The 21175-nt window shown below is 40.1% G+C and overlaps 3 protein-coding genes across 7 annotated transcripts in view; all 3 read right to left on the bottom strand.

Moving 5' to 3' along the window:
- Positions 1–9: 9 nt before the first annotated feature.
- nphp3 (nephronophthisis 3) lies at positions 10–9928 on the bottom strand. The gene is made up of 27 exons (XM_059326732.1): positions 9057–9928; positions 8814–8939; positions 8577–8727; positions 8258–8410; positions 7893–8026; positions 7384–7544; positions 7130–7286; positions 6913–6987; positions 6625–6795; positions 6427–6530; positions 5956–6070; positions 5719–5862; positions 5519–5616; positions 5258–5360; positions 5051–5133; positions 4575–4713; positions 4127–4291; positions 3883–3977; positions 3669–3791; positions 3386–3575; positions 2968–3209; positions 2702–2777; positions 2485–2612; positions 2003–2243; positions 1774–1899; positions 1487–1602; positions 10–1372 (listed from the first exon to the last, which is right to left on the bottom strand). The coding sequence occupies exons 1-27, from the start codon at positions 9378–9380 to the stop codon at positions 1204–1206; spliced, it is 3909 nt and encodes a 1302-aa protein (XP_059182715.1). The 5' UTR covers positions 9381–9928; the 3' UTR covers positions 10–1203.
- Positions 9929–11484: 1556 nt separating this feature from the next.
- si:dkey-96n2.3 (uracil nucleotide/cysteinyl leukotriene receptor) lies at positions 11485–14998 on the bottom strand. Its single transcript, XM_059326719.1, has 2 exons — positions 14031–14998; positions 11485–12465 (listed from the first exon to the last, which is right to left on the bottom strand). Exon 2 carries the CDS (start codon positions 12441–12443, stop codon positions 11517–11519), a length of 927 nt encoding a protein of 308 aa, XP_059182702.1. The 5' UTR covers positions 12444–12465; positions 14031–14998; the 3' UTR covers positions 11485–11516.
- A 139-nt stretch (positions 14999–15137) lies between these two features.
- Positions 15138–21175, bottom strand: part of si:ch211-285f17.1 (sickle tail protein homolog) — a 122562-nt gene continuing 116524 nt past the window's right edge. For 3 of the 5 annotated variants that reach the window (XM_059326715.1, XM_059326717.1, XM_059326718.1), the window contains 5 exons: positions 21022–21144; positions 19292–19372; positions 19092–19193; positions 16930–17061; positions 15138–15922 (listed from right to left, as the gene is read on the bottom strand). In XM_059326715.1, the coding sequence (XP_059182698.1) occupies positions 15380–15922; positions 16930–17061; positions 19092–19193; positions 19292–19372; positions 21022–21144 (981 nt within the window). In that variant the 3' untranslated portion in view covers positions 15138–15379. Of the gene's footprint in view, positions 15923–16929; positions 17062–17567; positions 19194–19291; positions 19373–21021; positions 21145–21175 lie in introns of all 5 variants that reach the window. The other 2 variants (XM_059326714.1, XM_059326716.1) reach the window with 2 other exon arrangements.

Genomic DNA, 21175 nt, shown 5'->3' with positions numbered 1-21175 from the left:
CCTTTGGGACTCATGTTAGATAACCTGGATACTCATGTGGCACTACCATGGTTTTGGCAAATCCCTTAAAATCCTTTTTGTTGATGAATAAATATGCAAACATTTATTTTTGCATAAACCACATGAAATCAGTGCCAGATGTGTCACCTTCTCAGACACAGTTTAGGCTTGTTTTTAAACAGTCTTTGGTTCTACATTTTCTATTTTTGGATTACATACTTAATACTGATAAAACAATACATAATGTAAACATTAATTGTATCTTGAAGGCATATAAATATACCCTTTAAAAAAAACAACGGATATTATATTTCAGAGACAGTAGCTCTCTAAAATTCTTCAGTTAAAACATCAGGAATGTAGGCTTGGCCACAAAACAGTTTGAGGTCTGAACAGTTTTGGCAGGAGAAAACAGCATGATCAGACTGAGTTGTACAAAGATTTGATGTTTCATACTTTCATCTCCCCAAAGGACCAGTGTGTAGGATTTAGTGGCATCTAGTGGCGAGGTTGCAAATTACAACCAACTGAGAAACACTAGAAACATGGCTGTGCAATATGGCAGGCTACATGGACCTGTTCTATGTGTAAATATGAGAGGCTTATTCGAAGCAAACACAAACACAACAATATATTACATTTTTGCAAATAGATCCCTCTAAATCCGACATACTGCTCTTTTATTTAAGCCCTTTATTCTACTTAGTGTTTAGGTTATTCATCTAAAATAAATCTTCATACCTGCATCACTAGTTCACAAAAAGGGAAAAAGTGCATAGAGTAATATCCGCTGTACAGTGGAAAGCACAGAATCTGTCTGATAATCATATTTTATGAGTTATTTGCCAAAAAGTGCTGCTATTTTACTGACATACACTGTGGGGCATGTAAATAGGAACAAAGTGTCTGAATTAATGATGTAAACCTGAGTTCCATTAAAAAGGACTGACTAAAAACATGATTATGTTAGAGATACTTATAAATACTTGTGGTAAATATACAGGTTTCACAGATTAAAAGGGCAGACTGCATAACCATACTGGCAGGTACAGTCTATTTGACCAAATCCACCTAGACAGCAATCACAGTGTGATGACCAGAATGCTTCTCATTGTGATAAAACCATGGGATTTGATGTTGATGTTATCCAGTTGTAGTTAGAGCTCTCTGTATTGTTCTGTGGCTAAAACTGGTTGATCAGAGTCACCTCGGGGCATGTGGGGGGGGAGCAGGTCCCCTCAGACTGAATGTGTCCCCACTGGAGGAGTGGCGGGACGGGGCGTTCCCACACACCAACGATGGTTCCGCCTCCTTTATCTCCATTGCACGTTTGTAAAGCTCTGCTGCCTTCTCAAAGTCACCCTCTTCATAGCTAATTACAAAAGGAATTAAAAAAAAAAAGAAGAGAAACAAAATTATTTCAAATGTAATACATAATTTATGATTAAGTTTTTTTATTCACTGAATGTTAACTCAACTACTGTACCTTAGCACAGCCAAGTTTTTTAGGGTCTCTCCAACACGTGGGTGTGTACGCCCCAAACTATCCTCATACACTTTCAGAGCTCGTTCATAAAGAGGCAAGGCATCACTGTGCTTTTTCTGCCAAAGATAAAGAAAATCATAGTTGACTTTGCTCTATAAAACAGAAAACAGACTTGCACATGTTCAGATTTAACAAATATGCATGAATAGTTCAAAAGAAACATGCAATTCTGGATAATATTATCAATATTCGTTACAGGCTGAATAAAGTATGATGACCATTCTTACTAGTTGGCAGTAGATCACAGCCAGGTTGACCAGGGCTGTGGCCACACTGGGGTGTTTGGGGCCAAAACTTTTTTCCCTGATTTCCAGGGACAGCTCATACAACGGCACTGCCCTTTCCAGCTTCCCCTGTACAACACACGCATCTTTTAATTAGGTTCTGAGCAAACAAGTACAGAATGAGCTGTTCCACAGATGGAATATTAAAGTGTCAACAGGCTGTGTGTCTCACTCTGCGTTTATAGAGCATGGCCAGGTGTTTGAGTGTGTATGCCAGCGAGGGGTGGTCTGGGGACAAGGCCCTCTTGCGGATGTCTAGCGCCCTCTCATACATGTCCTCAGCCGTCTCGTACTCCCTCCTCTCTGTGTGCAGTGCAGCCAGGTTGTTGAGGGACTGAGCACAGTCTGGGTGATCTGGACCGAGGACACGCTGACGCATCTCCAGAGAGCGGGCCAAGAACATTTTGGCTGCACTAGGGAGGGCAAAGAGAGGGATTTTAAATATTAGTGGGCAGACAACTTAAATGCATTATGTGGGGTTCTCAGACATTGGAATTGACAATACAACAACAACAGTATACGTACATTCTATCCTATTGCACCTTTAAGGTAGAAGGTAAAATTTTTAGGGAGACACACACATTAATGTCCACATGCAGAGAGTGTTACATGTCTTTGTCTGTGTGCATGCCAGCTGTAACATGTGTGCCTTACTCCAGGTTGTTTTGGAGGTAGTACAGGACACCTAGTTCATTAAGTGTCTTGGCAGAATCTGCAGAGTCTTTTCCCAGGGTCAGCTCCTCCAGCTGTAGGGCTCTGCGCCTCAACAAAGTGAAGCCATACTGAAAGGAGGAGTCCACAAAAGGCATGAACATTATGACTGATGAAGTGAGTATGACTAAGCATGTGGGTATCTGCAAAACATGCTTACCATATGACCTTTCTGGCGAGCAGTCTTCTGACGGATTTTCACTGACCTCTTCCTGAGTTTCTCTGCTTGTTCATACCTGATAGTAAAAATGCCAGGTGTACGCCATTAAACGTGTTTTAAATGGAATCTGAAGTGTCGCTAAGAGTTATAAGATCATCAGCATAGGTGAGATGCCTCTAAACACATTGACTGGCAGGAACAACCAATAAACATGAATAACAACTACATAACATATTGCATGAGAGAGTCAAGAAAGAACCATTTACTTGTTTTGTTTCTGATAGAGCATGGCGAGGGACTCCAGCTCTCGTGCTACGCTGGCATGCTCAGCTCCATAGGCATTCTCACTTATCTCCAGGGCCTGCTTGTACAGCTGCTCAGCGTTGCCATACTTCTTCCATTGAACATAAACACCAGCCAGCTGATGCAGGGAGCGAGCTACACTAGGATGATCCGGGTCCAAGGCTGTCTCTCTAATCTCAAGGGATCTTTGTAAAGGTGCTACAGCCTAGAAAAACAGACAGAATTAAACACATGTAATCATCAATATGTGCACTTTCCTAACAATAGGGACACTTGTTTGAACAAATTAAACAAGGCAACTTTCATACAAGGTCAACGATAAACAAACATTCTTAGTTATGTCAAAGCTCTTTAAAAAGAAATTGGAACTGCATATATTACCTGACTAGGGAGGCCCAGGTCTTTGAGGAAACGTCCCAAGGTCTCATACAGGTTTGCCAGCTTTGTCATGCTGTCTTCGCTCTCACAGCTCTTCTCGTAGTGTTTAAGGGAGTCAAAATACTCAGTGGCCATGGAGCTTTTATCTTTGCCCACATATTGCCAATAGGCTAGCAGCTCAGAGAAATGACCCCTAGAAAAAGAAAGCATACACCTCACCTGTGAGACATCCCTAAATAAATGTAAGGCTGTGTAATATATGCTTGTGTGTTCAAATGCTTTGTACCTCTTGTAGAGGTTTTGGGAGACGAACAGGTTAAGGAGGCTAAGCTGTAGTTTCGTCCTATCCTCCTGCTGTTGGAGCAGCCACGGCAGCTCATCCGCCACACGCCACGTCACATGGTCCTGGCTACACACACGCACATACACAATGACATGACTTGTACTGACAGAAGAATGTGAGTGTGCTTAATGAGGAGATGATGACTACTTCTATGCACCTGAGTTGCTGACTGAAATACTGTATGAGTTTCTCTCTGTATGCAGCCGAGCTACTTCCTCCACCCAGGAACTCCAACCTTACGGCTTCCCTAGCCTGAAAGACAAACACACTCATAGATTAAAAGAAAAATTCCAAACTTGTCCTTTTTTAAATGTTCTGTTCCATGAATATCAGAGTGTGTTTTTTCATCCATTTTGTGTTTTTAAAAAGCAATGATATTGTCCTGGCCAAAGCCCAGTTACCTGCAGGTGTTGAAACCTGATGAGCCCACATCGGAGGGTTACAAAGCAGAGTCTGTTCAGACGGTAAAGCAGAGAAGACAAGACAGGCAGCTCCAGTTCTGGGAAAAGGTCTAGTACCTCTGATTCACTAACTCCATTATGGCTGGCACAGACAAGGCACAGTATCTAAGGAGAGACAAAAAACAAGCACATATTTGGCTGCTACATAGAGAATTAATACATTTACACGAAAGACAACATAAATCCAGAGTTCATGTGAATCCTCATGAGACAATGTAAATCAGACAGACAATACAGTAAAAAACATCTGATGTGATATGTTTAACTAATCAAAACAAGGTTTTTCAGCATATATTAGACATTAAAACCAATATGATTAATACAATGATGGCAGAAAACAAAACTGTGTTTAAGTGTAGTTGTTGTTATTTTTTCTAAACATAGTTACCTCTCTCATAATGTGTCGCTCTCTGTCTGTGCTGAGGGAGTTCAGCGTCATCTTGAGTGCCAGGCGGTACAGTGACATGGTGTCCTGACACTGTAGACACTGCTCCAAGCTCTTCTCAAGTGACCAACCTGATATACTGCTGGGCAGTAACAAAACACAGCATATAAGCCTATCAACAAAATGTAAAATATATCTAGCTGCACATTCAGACATCAAGGTCAGACCTAAGAAGGGTAGACTATTTTTAACCCAGAAACCGCAGGTTTAAGGCCCACATTGAAATGCATTTACTCTCCCAAAGTTCTCTGAAGAAAGTCACAGAAAACCATTTTATACATTTAAAGGACAATTAAAAAACTGATAGACCAATAACCACATTTCAAAGGGTCAAACAGGTTTGTGAAATTCTTTTCAACTTGCATCAGATTTTTTCTGTTACAATAAAGTTAGAATAGTGAGCAGTAGAGTTGGCTAACCTGATGATTATTCTTGCCAGTAGTGTGACATACAATGCATTGCAGGTTGATGCCGAGCGACAGTGCCTTTCCAGCTTCTTCTCCTGAAACAAAAATATATGTCAATCTCTTAAAAAACATACCTCTGCTAACATGTCTTTCCACAATTTGAAATCTCTTTTCGCTCTAAGAGTTTTTAAAAAGAGGGACAGTGGGATGACAACTGACCTGGTCCTTGGTAAATTTGAGATCCATGCTCTGGCACTCTGCATTAACAACGCTCCGGACCTCTCTGGGACTTAGTGGGTCTAAGTGGAGTGTGGGCCACAACCTAAACAGACACGGTCACGGCATTACAAATAGCAATGCTACAACATATTTAGAAATATAAACCAATGCATGGAAAATAAATAAATAGCATTTCAAACTAGTACAACACATAAACAGTAAATTGATTGCGATTTTTACAATTCAAGCTGTGTTTCTCACCTCCAAGCTTGAGGACATGTCTCTACATTGACTGACACCACCACTCTGACATTGACAGGGAGAGGGTCAATCAGCCACTTCATATGTCTTTCTGCTTGCTGAAAAAAATTGGAAAGTAAAAAAATACAAAATTAACTGAAAATGTATCTAAAAGCAACTGAGACAAAGCATGTACAGTATATGTCTAATGTGAAGTGTACCTGTATTTGGTCAATAGAGTCGATGATGATGATAATGTTTCCTTGATGACGCGCTGATAGTCTTTCAAGCCAGCGAGGAAACTCCTCTAAGATCTTACTGGGCTCCATGGACAAACCAGAAATGGACCAGAAGTGCTGCAGAAGCTGGATGACAACAGAAAAAAACATAGTTATACAATTAGACAGTGAGTGTGAGTGTGTGAGCCTCTGGAAGATTCACTAAGAGAGATTCCTTACTTTGACAGTGAGGCGTTTGATAATGAGAACAGGCTCTGAGCTTGTGGAAAGTGGGCGACCAACAAAATGATAAAGGAACAAGGTGTTGGGGGACTGCTTCTGCTGCTGCTCGATCCTGAAAAGGATTAAAGAACAAAGATTAGACAAATTGTACAAAATGTCCTCTTCTACGATGACACATAGCACCGTTAAAAGGAAGTGACTCTCCACTTAGAGTATGATTGACAGCATAATATAAAAACAAGATGTATTTTTTTCCAAGGAAGCAACTTCAATAGAGTAGGTCTTGTTAAGTTATTTTGGAGACACATGATGTTCTAATTGTTTTTAGTCTTTTTGCAATTAAGCTAATAAGTAAAACAAAAGTGAGAAATGATCAAAATTTGCAACTCAACATCCCTCAAAAGGCATACAAAAGGCTTTAAATGTAATGTTCAGGGGATATATGACACTGAATGAGTAAGTTCTCACCATTTTGAGAGCAGGAGTGACTTCCCTGAGCCTGGACCACCAGAGACCAGCAGAGGAGGGGTGGGAGGAGGAGCAGCTATCATGTCATTCAAACGATCTATATACTGAGAAGGATATCAGATACAACAATTTTAGTGCTTTTGAATAAAAAAGTATTACATTTGGGGACAAGCTAAAAAGAGAAAATATCTGTCCTACCTTCTGGAAGCCTAACTGGGAGGTGGTGCTGCTACAGGCCTGCTGATAGGACTCAATCTGTTCCTGCTCATCATGCAGGTCCCACAGCACATCTCCTGAGTCTTCCTCACGTCCCTCTTCTATCCCAGAGTCTTTAGAGTCAACATCTGCTGCTTCAAGACCCAGCAACTCCTACATGGTGAGGGTGAAAATGGGAGTTAAAAGCTGTCAAGGGCAGGAGGAATGAACAGATATCCATATACACACAATTAAAATGATCAAAGGACGGGTGTTGCTGACAGTTTCTACCTGTTTGATGACTTTCTCTAGTTGAGAATAAATCAAGTCAGCCCCCTCCTCTGCAGAACCACTATGATCCACCACCTGGGTTAATGTTTAAAACATGTAAGCATAAGCACTGTGTGCAACATAAAACATGAAAAGGCAATAGACACACAACTTTAGCTTTTTGCAACATCTCCTTCTCTCCTGTTTGTCTTGTTCATTTAATATATGACACACACACCTTGATTTTAGCAGCCTTGTCTGCAGCATTTACTCTTTCGAGCAGTTGCCTGGTGTGTCCAGTCAAAGTATGATCTTCTGAAGTTCTGAGGTAGAGTACCAGTGGATGGCCATCTGGATTCTTCACAAAAGCCTCCTCACAATCCTCCACCACAGAGCTACACACATGCATGGATATCAAAAGTAACCTTCTTAGAAATAAACAATATAATTATTGTACAACCCTTGCATGGACAGGTGTAGGACTTACTGTACCTAGTGACAGTAGATTTGACAAGAAGGACACACACTGAGCTCCTCTGCATCTCCTGCTTGCGCTCCATCACATATGAGGCAGCATTCTCTTCTGGGAAGCAGACATTCAGGTAGAAATGGCCTAAACCCTCACACATTCTCCGTAAAACAGGAGAGTGTTTCTGTAATGAAAACATGAGGCAAATAATTACCAGACAATGGTTAATTTCTGTTCTGACAATCAGACAAGTCTTGAATTGGTAATGCAAAGGTATTGTAAGACTAAATGCAGGCCAATATTAAACCTCTATGGGCATGTTTAACTTCAGATTAATGTCTATCAATAGAGACACAATCATTATATTGTCTATTTCAGCAATATTTCAAGGAAGACCAATAAGTACCAAAAAGCAAGCATTTCTGTAATTAAGATTTTAAAAGAATGCTGCGTAAAGATGAAAAACCACAGAAGAGAAAATAGAAAACAGAATATTTATAGTTTGTTGACTTACACTGGTCATCTAACCTACCTTAATAAAGACATCAAGCTCAGCTTTTGTCTCCTGGGTAAAGATAAGGTAGCAGCGCACTGTGTTACTCCATAAGGCCTGGGGTACATGTGGGGAGACCTGAAGCAGACTGGCTACTGCAGCATCCCAGTCATCTGACAAAACACACACACACACACACACACACACACACACACACACACACACACACACACACAAGAAAAGTTGTGAGACAAACACATGAAGAGATAAGTGAATGAGGTCAATTTCTATAAGATAGTATTATGTTTCCAGTGTCATAGTAGCCACTTTATCCACATGTTTGGCTACTGCTGTGTCTACAACCCATATCACAATGCCACCCTTCTTTCTGCAGGTTTACTTACCTCTGCTGACATTTGCAAAGGGTCCCTCCACATCTATCAAACTGTGGGCAAACTCGGGGCCCCGAAAGGTCTGCTGCAGCTGCATCATACTACCCATAGATGGCTCACTTCCCAGCACACCTCCAGACCAGTACTCACACTGTGTCCCTGCAGCTGAAGACATACATACAGAGCATAAATCATACAATGTTTTTGCTGTGTTATCATATAAAACAAGACCATAGATATTTTTACTTTAATGGCAAATTAATGCTGGAAAGATGGATGAATGACTTAATAAAGAAAATGTCCTAAAATAGCCTGAATTTCTGGATCTTACCAGTGACAGTGGTTTGATTGTCATCTGAGTCAGAATCATTTGGGTCATAGACCTGGATGCCCTGAGCCTGCAGCTGTTGCAGTTTGGCCTCCAAGTCCCTCTTGGCCCGCAGAAGATCTTGAATCTCTTTTTCTTTGGTCTCCCGGAAAATCTGTTGGTAATTAAGGCAATTGGTTAGGATTGCGATCATGATTACTGGAGAGAACGCTACACAGTAACACACATGGTGAGGTTTACCTTAAACTGTCGTTTTACTTTATCCCTGTCATGTTCAAAGGTGGCAGCCCTCTCCATAGCTTGATACTTTGCCTCAAGAGCACTCTCCTTTTCTCTAAGGATCTTCTGGTAGGTCTTCTGTAGAGCCTGTTGAATGATGACAAAAATTGTTAGAACTGTTACAACATCCACTACCATTCAACGTTACAACTATTTAGCTTGTGAGATGATGGGCTGTCAGTGTCTGAATCTTAGTCATTTTACCTGTAACTCAGCTCGCAGCCTCTTGTTCTCCTCATCCAGCTTGGCCTCCTTCTTTTGCATCGATGAGATCTCGTTATTCTTGCTGACACGGAATATTTCATACTCTTTCCGGAGTCTTTCATACTCAGCAGCATACTCTAGATCCACAGAACCTGTGGATTTGAAACTGGCCCCAATCACCCGAGGTCCTCTGCGAAAGGAACTGCGCAGGAGTCGGGCTTTGGGCTTGACCTCCACTGGGATCTCACAGGCTTCCCCTCCTTCACCCCCATATCCATCCTCAATCACCTCTCCTGGGCTCACTAATGAGGATGCGGTCCCCATGATGGCAGCCTAAGCTGTAAAAGAAGTACTCAGCCTTCTCGTGTACCCATAGCTGCTCCTGTGCGATGACAGACAGGACACTGATGAATAGCGATCAGCATAGAAAAGTTTTCATCTACGTGTCTTATTTTGGGTTCTCCGCGCTGTAAAGTTATCAAAACTGCAAACCAGCTGGTCAGTTTAATGTTATTGTTACAGCAATAAAGCTAACTTGCTTTCTACAAAAGCGCATACTACCATTATTTTTTAAGGAGCGCCTCCCACAGCTAATATGTTCCTTAACGCTAACTTGTTGACAGTTACCGTTAACAATATTAGCTAATTCACTTAACGTTAGCCATTCTTATTTGCAAATAATTATCAAGACAGCTTACTTGGTTAGCTAACGTAACATTTTCGAAATAGCTGCTCAACATAATTGTCGCGACATTTATATACTAAATGAATAACAGGGTAACTTCTGTACTTATTTTAGTTTCGACAGATCCTTGCCCAAAACCTCAAGTTTTTAGTAAAACATACGAAGCTACGTTAAACAAACAAGAATACACTCACAGTCCGCTCCCTTCACAGCTTCTTCCTGGCTGCCTTGGTAACAAGTCATAATACGGGTGCTCGCACAAGTCAAACTAGGTAAAAGTCGATTTTCTTGAAAATCGTCACCCTGTTAATTGCCTAACTCATATATTCAAGTTTTGCAGGAAAGAACAAAAAACTTCACCAAAAGTGTAACATATGACATTTATTGATAATTTCACTCAAAAAGGATGTAACAAAGGATGGCTATTGTCATAGAAATAACACTGTGTGTAAATTATGTAACGTAAGAGAAATAAATGACTTAGGCAATTTTTTGAACATGCCTTTGTGACTTAAGCAAGATATGGTAACATTTATGTATCATGAGCATTAATGTTACTTCAAAGTGTCATTAATGTTCATGACACATCCCATGTCATGATTATGACACGCTCATGTCACTCTTATGTAGACACCTTCAAAATAAAGTGTTACCATATCTTGCTTAAGTCAAAAAAGGCATGTTCAAAAAATTGCCTAAGTAACATTTTATTTTGACTTAGGCATAATAAATCCACTTAAGTCACACACTTGACATAGGCCATCATCTTAAAGGGGTAAAATCACATCATCTGATCAACTGAGGATGTAGGCGATTTTACCATAGGTGGCCGGCGTCATGAGGAGATGATTTAGGCAAAAAAATTTTTTTTGACAAAAAATGACTTAAGGCGATTATTTTAACAATGTAACGAAAGACAATAATGAGACAGAGCCTACCTGGCTTATTGTATTGAGACAATCATAATGCTATATAGCAATAGTTATTGCAGTTCGCAGTGTTTGTTTTTTTTTAGCACTGGAATGTATTTCTTTCTTTTACTAATAGTAAGGGTGTGGGTTTGTGTTGGAGTTGAAGTTGCATTGAATGAGGTCTGCTTGATGAAAAAGTAAATGTGGAAACCTTGATTATCTTGTGTCACCATATGGTAGACAAGTTGCTGAAAAGATGACTTCCCCAAAAACTTTAGTGATGTAAAAGTAGAAAGAACATGTCACAGTTACACGCCTTTCATCTAAACTTCTGTAAAGTGTTATGTTTGGTAACCATACAAAATAATCAAGACAAAGATAGGCCCAATTGCACAAAAAAATGTTTTGTTTGTCACCTATGAAATTGTGCATATAAGCCTACTCAAGTACTGCACTAAAGTACAATTTGGAGTTACTTGTACTTTACTTCAGTATTTTCATTGTATGCAAACATTTTCTTTTACTCGACTAAATTTCAAAGGAAAATATTTTAATGAGTATGACATTGACACATTTGCCAGCCTTCTTACTTTGAATATTCAGATAAAAAAAACTAAAATATATAATGTATATATATATATATAAGGTATGAAGAATTAGCCCTACCTATATCAACCCCAACATTAATGTGATGTGCACTTATATTGTATGTTTGTATTAATATTTATAATCCAATATTATAATGTATGAAGAATGTGTTAATACTAGGTTAAATGCATTAATTTCCAAACACCTCTCTAGAAATGACACATGAAGAGGACAATTTCTTTAAAAAATATTTATTGTTGACTTAATATTTGTTGCTTATTGAGCATGCTCCCCGTTTTTACAGAAAAGCTGAAACAGTTTTTTCCTGTATGCACGGTTCAAGAAGAAATACATCACAGGATCCAGCACAGAACTAACACAGGTCAGTGCAGATGTGATACGATTGGCTCTTCCCAGTGACTTGCGGCTTGCTGCACTCATTTGGCCACGACTGTGGCTTTCAATGTAGATCACCCTGCTCACATGGTATGGCACAAATGCAAACAGGAAGTTCATCATAATAAGGATGATCATTTTTATAGCTTTGTCCTTTAGTGGCCGTTCATCCTGTTGCTTGACTGTCCTTAGTTTCAGCAGAATCAGTATGTATGAAACCACTATGGTGGTGAGGGGAATAACAAATGCCACAATAGTGGAAACTAAAGCAGTGCGAGATGTCTTTTCTAAGTACAGCTTGTTGCAGGTAAAAGTTGAATTATTGGTCTCATTCTTTTTGGAGAAAAGTATAGGACTCATAGACACAATAACAGTCACCCAAAGTATGCCAGTAACTATCTTTGCATACAAAGCCTTCCTAACTGACTGTGATTTTATAGGTAGAACAATAGCCAGAAATCTGTCCAGACTGATGAAACTCATTAAGTACAAGCTGCAGTACATGTTAAGGTAAAAGAGGAAGCCTGACAGTTGACAGGCGACATGTCCAAATGGCCAATGGCTGTTAGACAGGTGGTAAACTGTCCGCATGGGTAAAATGAGGATGTAAGAGATGTCTGCTACAGCAAGGTGCCTCAGGAAGACCTTAGATGGAGTTGTGCTGTCCTGGTGAAAGAAGGCCCACAGTGCCAAGACATTCCCCGGCACAGCAATGATGAATATCAGGATGTAAAATGTAGAAAATATAATGTTCTCTTGGTAGGAGTCACTGCCAAAGAATCGTATCTCGTCCTCTGAGCCGTTCATTGTTGTTGTGGAGAGGATCAGCCTGTTGCAGCATAGACACAAATAATAGCCTGCAGTCAAGTGATTCACCAAAATATACTTTATCAGATTGAAACTAACCACCAAGGATATATGTGAGATGGCTAAAGTGATGTGATAAATATAGAAACCGAAAAGCAACATCATGTGTAGATATGGCTCATTAAAAACAGGAACTGTGTCTACAAGGTGCCAGTGGTGCAGACACTCAACATTTGAATCCGCTAACCACTGATAAGCTATTTTCAAGAGATAAAAATGTGTTTATCAGTTAGATGAGGAAGTAAAAACATTTTAAGTCATTAAACAGAACTCACATGACTGCAAATTACATTCAGTATATGAACATGTTAAATCAAGTGGAATACATTTGTAGAAATAAAAAGAGTTTTTCTTTTCTTTCGTGGCAAACAATATCTGGGTAGGTGCAGACCACCTTTACTTAATACTGGATACGGGATAGACTTTTAAAATACACTATCAAGTGCTATTAGATGTCACCAAGTATACTAAAGCATTTAAACACATTTGACATTACCAAATAAACCCCAGTTAGTGGCTTTGAAATTAGATTTCAGACAAGAAAGATGTATTTCAAAAAGATAACTGTATTAGTTAATATAATAAATTCAATTTTTCAGGTAGTTTAATTGCTAAAACTCACAAAATTATGCTAAACTCAAGTATGATTAGTTACGGCAAGATCATAGACTGTGGGAAAGACACTACAGGTGAATAGAGTAAAAACTGTATCTAATACATATTACCATGAAAATTCCCCAGATGACTACTTACATTATAACAAGTATTTATGTATTACAAGTTTTCTGAAATGTTGATTAAGTATGCAAATTAGACATCAACTTGTTAAATATGTGCTTATTTGCATACCTTTTGAGAAAATGAATCTAAACACTAGATAAAGCCAGGTTATAAATTCTTGTTCCATGTTGTAGACATTATTATCAAAGTTTTTTACAGAGGTATTTTGAATAAGAAAGCCCCAAAATAATTGGTTCTTGCCGTTTCGTTTATGGGAATAACATTTTATATAAATCAGTTTATGAAATGTATATGAACAAACCCCTCTGTAATAACCTCAAGAATATAAATAGGAATGAAACTGGAAAGTTTGGTGTATATATGTGCTGCTGTAGTTGCTCAGAGTACGAGAACAACACTTTGAGATACTAGTCTTTAAATGATTGTCTGTAACTAACTGTGCTGCTGCCTGTCTTGGCCAGGACTCTTTTGTAATAGAGATTTTTAATCTCAAAAAGACTTTCCTGGTTAAATACAGGTTAAAAAAAAAAAAAGATATGAATGACAAAGTGAAGTAAAACCGAAAAATTATTTTGGTTGTTTTCTTTCCACTAGTCTGAAAGAAGACGTTATGGAAGCAAAATAGCCCCAAATCTCCAAATTTACTCATGCATGAACAGAACAATAGTTTGGCACGTAATGTCTGCCTTTAAAACACCACTATCTTGTTGCAAATTTAGGCCATATAGTCCTAACATGTAGCACTTTGTCACAAATCACTAATACTATTATTCTTCATCATCTTACCTGTTAACGTAGAGATTTAGAATGCAGAGTTCTTCTATATATTCACTATCTGTTGGACTCACTTGTGTTGCGACGAAGAGAAAGCTGAAGTGGAAGTGAGAACTAGAGAACTGCTGCGTTTTGTAGTGCCATATCCGCTTTCATTTTCATACACACACATACAGACTTCAATTCAACACGAAGCCACAAAGCAGAAAATAAAACAGTGAAGCTCAATGCCTTACAAGCATGCAAGTCTTTATTTTTGCTACTCCAACACAGTTTTGTCTTTACCACATTGCTCCTTTATAGTATGATTTAAAGCTTTACAAAAATGAGAGAAAACCAGATATTTACAAAATCTATCTGTGCAAACATAATTCTTCTTTTACACCACTCTCCTAAAGTTTTTGAAAGGCATGCATACAAATAAACTTTGGTATGTTAACAAAACTACTTATTTTCTTAGTAGAAGCATCTATGTACATGTGGTAGAACTGATTCACTTTGTTTTTAGTACAGTTTACATTTAGACAACAATACATGTTAACTTAACAAACCAAGACCAGCAGTGCAAACACTGAGGTCAACACTTCAGCCATCACACCGAGAGAGTGCATGTAAATTTCCCTAAATCTTGTGACAGGGTTAGGCCTGAAGTGAGTCACTGTACAACAACTTTGGCAAATAGGCACACTAAAATGAAAACTTGTATTACTTATGATACCAGTTTTACATGTCTGTAAAAGAAATTGGCAGTTTTATGGGTGAAAAATGAGAACAAACTCTTAGAAAACAGAAGTTAATAATGAGTTCAACTTTAAAACGTCTGTATACATTATGTATACAGTCATAAAAGGCATTTACAAGGGCTGTGTTGAATGTCTGGCAACATAGGAAATATAGAAGATTTAATATACTATGGTTATTCAATCTCTGGTTTGAAAAATAAAACACAATTTTTACATGGTACTTTGTGATTGTACATCAACTATATATTCCCTATTCATAGCTACAGCAAGAAAAATAGATTTTCAACACCATGAGAGTCTTCCACTTCAACTACAAAGTGGTAAAACTAAATATTTTTTTTAATAAAATATTTTGTCAGAACATCTGGAACACCTCCACGAAAGAATCAGAATCCAAGTAAATATTTTTCAAAACTGAAAAATGCAACTTAAAGGAGAGAAGCATTGGTGCGAGAATGCCAGTGTCAAATAAAACATGAAGTAGGGGAGTGCATCACTTAATACTTTTACGAGAAACTTTCAAAAACATAAAATAAAACAGCAAACCAAAAATCATATAAAATGAAACATGAGCAGCTCTACCTGCTATGCGGTAAAGCCTGAGGGGCGATAGTGGGGCTAAGTAGTGTCCTTAGCTGCTGTGGCTGTTGGGATGCAGGATTTGCCGCTGCTGCCGTTGTGGGACCTGTAGCTGGTGAAGCTGGGGGTGTGTATGGTGCGGATGCTCTTTCCACCTGGGCCCAAAGGTGTGGGCGACAGAGGGGAGGGGGAGGAGGATGAGGAGGAGGAGGAGGAGAATGAAGAGGAGGAGGAGGAGTGCACTCGACCATTCTGAGTCTGCGAGGAGAACGAGAGAGCTTTACCTGTGTGCTGTGAGGGTGTGGGGAGTTTGAGGGATCCGTTAGACAGGGAGGGGATGTGGGAGGAGGGTTGGGAACCGGAACGAGTAGCGTGAGAGGACAGGATGGAGGACTTTGTCACAGAGGAGGAAGAGGAGAAGGAGGAGGAGGAAGGGTTAATGGGATTAGTAGCATCTGAGTTTTGTGCAGACTGGGAGCTGCCTTTATTAGAGCTAGGATAAAAAGCAGGGATTTTAGAAATGGGTATAGTAGGGGAAGTAGTTTTATGATCCCCTCCCACTCTTTTAGCACTTCCGTTAGCCTGCAAACAGAGATGCCAAAACAGATACTGGTTGTCAAAAAAAGAAATCAAATTATACATATAAAAGGCAAGACGATGTTAAATAAAAACTACAAGTTATACACACAGAAACAAACTAAGACTACACAAACATTACTGAGACACAGCTAAAACATATACAGGTCTGTTTTACTAGGTTATATGAAGCAAGAGACTAAATGAACTGAGAGACATGTTACCAAGAAACAGTGCAAGGGTTAGACTGTGCGATGGCAGACAGGGGGGCATCTCTACAGACTGCCTGTGTTAGAGTTAGACCTCGTAAAGAGGCTGTGGTGTGAGGAACTCGTGAGGCAAAGATGCATAGGAAGGCTGGAGAGAATTAGATGACAGTGTTAGGAGTTTGAAGAGTGGGAGCAGACAGGGGAGAGGTGGGCTGGTATTCCACTGAAACTGACGGTGCAAGATGGTGAGTTGTGGCGAGGTCTCGAGGGCAAGGAAATATATCACCGTGAGGTTAAGAAGCTGTGCAGTAATGTTGGGTTTGAGTAGAGGTGCATTGTGAGAAGGGAGGAGCATAGCTGGAAAGTCTGTTATTTTAACATAGCCATAAGCATCCTGGGATTTGGCAACACTGTTTAGGAACTCAGCTGTGATGGGAACTGGAGATGTGATGACAACTCAGATGATGACAGGGTAGGATTCCACTTTCCTTTGCCATTTTTCCATTTTTTTTTGTTTAGTCGCCAACACAGTGAAAACCATGAGCAGTGTGGACATGCAAAAGCATACAGTACAGTGATGTTATGGGGTAACAGTCAAGAGTCAAACATGCCTTCTTGTCAGAGCAGACTCGAGAGAAACATTAACAGATCCACAGTCATCACTATGGTGACTTTTTTTTAAAACAACACTTGCAATCTCACAGCTTTGGTAGTCTTTTTTCTTCTAATAATACATGCCTCATGTTTTTGATCCCTATATGTTTGATTCCTCTAGTCTCTGGTAAGGCCCTACAGTAAAACTACCTGTCGGAACTGCCTCTGAGCGTCCTGCAGTTTTTGCTGTTTTCCTGCTTTGTCAGTAGTACCCGGTGACTGCCTGGACTTCGCAGACAAAGGGACGGGCATCCGACTAGTAGGGGAAGCGACACTGGTGTTCTGCAAGGGGATCCAAACGAAAAACAAAACAAGAAATAAAACAAAAGAAAAAAGAAAAAAACACACACCATATAGGAAGTATGAAAAATCAAGGCACTAACAGGTAACACCTTAACGATCAACACCAGTGAAAGATCATGCACCCAGTGGGACCATACACCTTTAAGTCAATACACAGTAGTACATGCAGTCAAGGATAAGGGAGATATCAGAGCTTAATCATCATGAGAGTTTTTGATGATGAGTGTGCCACTTGCTGAAACCATCAGAGTTTTAGCAATGAACTGCAGAAGAAATATGGTAGCCAGGAACCCAACAAAATGCCACCCCCAATCATGTCACCATGATTTCACAGAGGGAGAAAGCCACGGGGGACATTTCCAAGCACCTGTGGAGTGGATTAATGATTTTGTAATCTCAGTGGTTAGGGTTGGAGTGAAGGAGGGGTTGTAAACCGAAAAAGAAGGACCCAAAGCCTCCCAGAGCAACAAGAGCTAAAGTGAGACCTGTTGTACGGAGCTGGGGGCACTGGGGACAGTGGTGGTGGTGGTGGTGGTAGTAGGGATGACTACAGGGCGAGGAAGGAGCTGTGGTTTAGTCTTCTTCTGCAATGAATTTTTGCTTGATACCTTAGGGCCTAACCCTCTGGAGGTTGGGAGAGAGGAAGACCTCTTCAGCCCAGCTCCTTCTGAGCTTTTCCCATTCCCTGCTTTAGGTTCCTCCGTGCAGACTGGCTCGGGGGAGCATGGCCCCATCTCACTGATTGTGGTCTCCAGCTGCTTGATGGTCTGCTCCAGGCTGTCCAAAGTCTTGTAGGTGTTCTTCCGGATCTCATCCGTCCTGTATAGGGATTCGGACGCCTGCCTCTTCAGCACGGTTGGCTTGGGAGCGTCCGCTAATGATTTTGAGCGCGTAATCTCAAATCTCTTAGCTTCTTTGTGCTGCCTGATCGTACCGTCGGATTCCTCCTCGTCTTCATACACAACCACCTGTAAAGTCTTCTTTCCTGACTTGGTTCCTGTGCGAATCGCCTGGGTCAGCGCCGCCAGCTGTTTCTTGGGGAACTTAAACTTGAACTTCTTCTTAACATCCTGCTTTGACTCCGAGTTCACTCCATTGTCTGTCAGCTCAGGGATTGAAGATGAAGATGAGGATGATAAGCTAACATGGTCTGCGGTGATCTGTGAAGTGATGACATTTTTGCCATCAACCACCTCAGTCCCTCCCGCTTTAACCTGCAGCACACCACTCTTTTCCGAGTCCGACTCCTCACTTTCCTCCTCGATGCACTCTGCCGCGAGCATCCTGTCCAGTTCCTCCTCACATTCAAAGATGGTGGACAGGCGCTTGTACGCTGAACGGATGTCCATGGGCTCATCAAAAATGATGATGACGGGCTTCTTGTTGAAGCCGTTATCCTGTGGCTGATTGGGATCTGCTGTGGTGTTTTCCCGGTTAGTGGCGTTACCTACAGTAACAGTCTGGACACTTCCTTTCTTGGCATTGACCAGTTCCTGGTACTCGCCGCAGGACAGGGGCTGAACTTTGGTGTTAGTGATCATAAATGCTATGTTGTCAGGAGGTGGAGGTGCCTCTTCTCCAGGTAAGTCAGGACTAAGACTAGCCTCCTCATTGCCCTCCTCACAGTGAGCTTTAGCTGGATAACTGGCTTCAGTAGGAGCCTTTTCTGGTGGAGCAACAGCACTTTCCGGCGCCTCTTCTATGGTACTGGTTGTTGTGGTTGCCACAGGCTCAGGTATTATATTCAAATTAGAAGAAACTTTTTTCTGGATGACTTTACTTTTCTTTTCAGTGTTAATCTTATTGAGGATTTTTCCCTTCTCCATTTCTGTGCTGGTCTTCAAGGACTCTGAGCGTTTGATTTGTTTCCTTGGAAGTTTGAATTTCAGTCCCACAGGTTTGGGCGATATCGGTGGTGGTGTTACAGGTGGGGGTGATTTGGGTGGCGGAGACAGTGGCGGCTGCTGCTGCTGGCTTGGAGAATTGTCGTTAACATTGACATTTGACACCTGTGATGGAGGCTGTGTGGGCTCTCGGTGTTCGGCCGTTTCCTCTGTTCCTGCTGGGGGTGGAAGCTCTTTGGAAATCTGGCCAGTCACATAGTATATCACCTGAAAAATGAACAAGTATCTGTTTAATATAGCTCAATATTTGGAACATACATTAACTATACATGAATATAATCTTAATAATAGAAAGTCATACGTACCCCTTGGCTCTGTCGGAGGGTAGTGTTCCCATTTTCATCAGTGTCTGGATCTTTATCTTCTCGAGTGGGCTCTGAGCTCTGCTAGGAGAGTGTGTGAGGGAATAATATTACTGTGCAACTGGTGTGTCAGGTTGCTTTGGGTTAAATGTGAATTCACATGTTATTGTAGTAGCATCTGCAGTGTCAACACTCAATTGAGCAATTACCTTCTACAAGGTAACAGCAACATATTTAAAGTATGAAGACTGAGTCCAGTTTCATACAATGTGACATAACTTTTCTGTGCTGTAAAGTTGTCACAATTCAAGAACTTTAAACTTTTATACAATACTTGTTCAACAACTGACACTTGATACCACTTTTAATACCAGAAAGATTATTTTTATTATTAATTTGTGCACAAGTAACATTATATTAGTATAACTATATTTGATGTTGAAATCAAGTTTTTTTGTTATTATTGTTGTTTTTTTTAGCTTTGGTACTTTTGATGCTGCTGAATATATAATTAAAGGAGAATGTATCACTTTAAACACGTGGTATCAAAAAAGTATCAAAGTATGAATACTTTTGACAACCTCAATATGCTGTTCAGATAATAAATGCTGATTAAAAAAATGCATGCAAGAAAAATGAATAAATAGCCTATTACTGTTTAAAAGCTGAGAATATATGCAACTTTATTTTACCATCTTTTTGATTGCTCTACTCCGTCTGTTCTGTTTTGCACTTCCACTGATGATAATACAGCAAATAAGTTTTCATTTTTATATTTCTGAAGTAGGGCTGCACAATTTGGAAATAAAAATACATCACAGTTGGATTTTTTTCAAACCAATACTGCAATTGGTATATGATTTAAGATATTGGAGGGAATGGTCTTGTTTGTCATAATTCTCATTCTCTAATTAAACAATATTTGGATTTTGCACTATATTGTAATTTCGATAAAGTTTTGCTTATACCTCTGAGATGATACTTATGTTGAGACCACATGCCTCAACTTAGTCAATTTTGTTGCATGTGACAACATCGTTGTCACACTGATAAAAGTGAGTGTTGTTGTTGTTGTGAAAAATTACAGGGTTGTGCTGGTTATATAGGTGTGAAGCTGGGAAAGCAAACTGAGGTCAAGTTGTGCAAAGACAAAGAGAAACAGAAAAGTAATCCCTCAGAAAAGTACAAGTAAGGGAGAGTAGCATGCAGAGTGGCAGGACTGACCTCTAGTGAACCAAGTCTGCAAAAACAGGTTGTGTCTGCAAAGTGAATTTTAACTATATTGTTTCTCTCAATCGTTAATCATTTAAGAAATATTTGTTCAGTTGAATTTGTATGAAGACGTGTAATTGAAGAAAGACACAAGACGATTTAATTGCCTGTAGAATACAGTGCCGAGGTCTTTATTGACAAGTGGTATTTAAATCAGTGGCAAAACACATCATTGTCTGGTCCAGGCACGCAAAAGACACAGCATCTTTTCAGAGGCTTCATTTTATGCAGACTTAATCCTGAAATGTATTCAAGCTGAGATATCCAGCAGAATCAAAAGAGGGAAGGAAACTGAGGCAGCAAGGAAAGGAGCTTTCTGGAGGCAGCTGTTACAGGTTTCTCTCGAGCCAAAGCAAGGGTGCAGAAGTTGTAGAAGGGTTAGGACACAGCCATCGATTGTATCAGACAGTGGGCAGAGGCAGGCAGTTAGGTAGGTAGCTGCACGGCGACATATATTTTACCTTTTTCTCTTTGAGGGGCAATAACGGCCCTGGTCTTAGTTCTTTGATTTGTGGTTCAATTCGAGAGGTGGGTTCTACCAAATTTTTCACCCCTACATCCTTAACCGTGCACTTCTGGAAAACCTGAAGAGTGGAGAAAAGTGAAGGGGAAATG

This window comes from Centropristis striata, chromosome 23 (genome assembly GCF_030273125.1).
Source record: "Centropristis striata isolate RG_2023a ecotype Rhode Island chromosome 23, C.striata_1.0, whole genome shotgun sequence".
Taxonomy (NCBI): domain Eukaryota; kingdom Metazoa; phylum Chordata; class Actinopteri; order Perciformes; family Serranidae; genus Centropristis; species Centropristis striata.
Note: the sequence above shows the minus strand (reverse complement) of the source record. Positions and strands in the feature narration are given on the sequence as shown.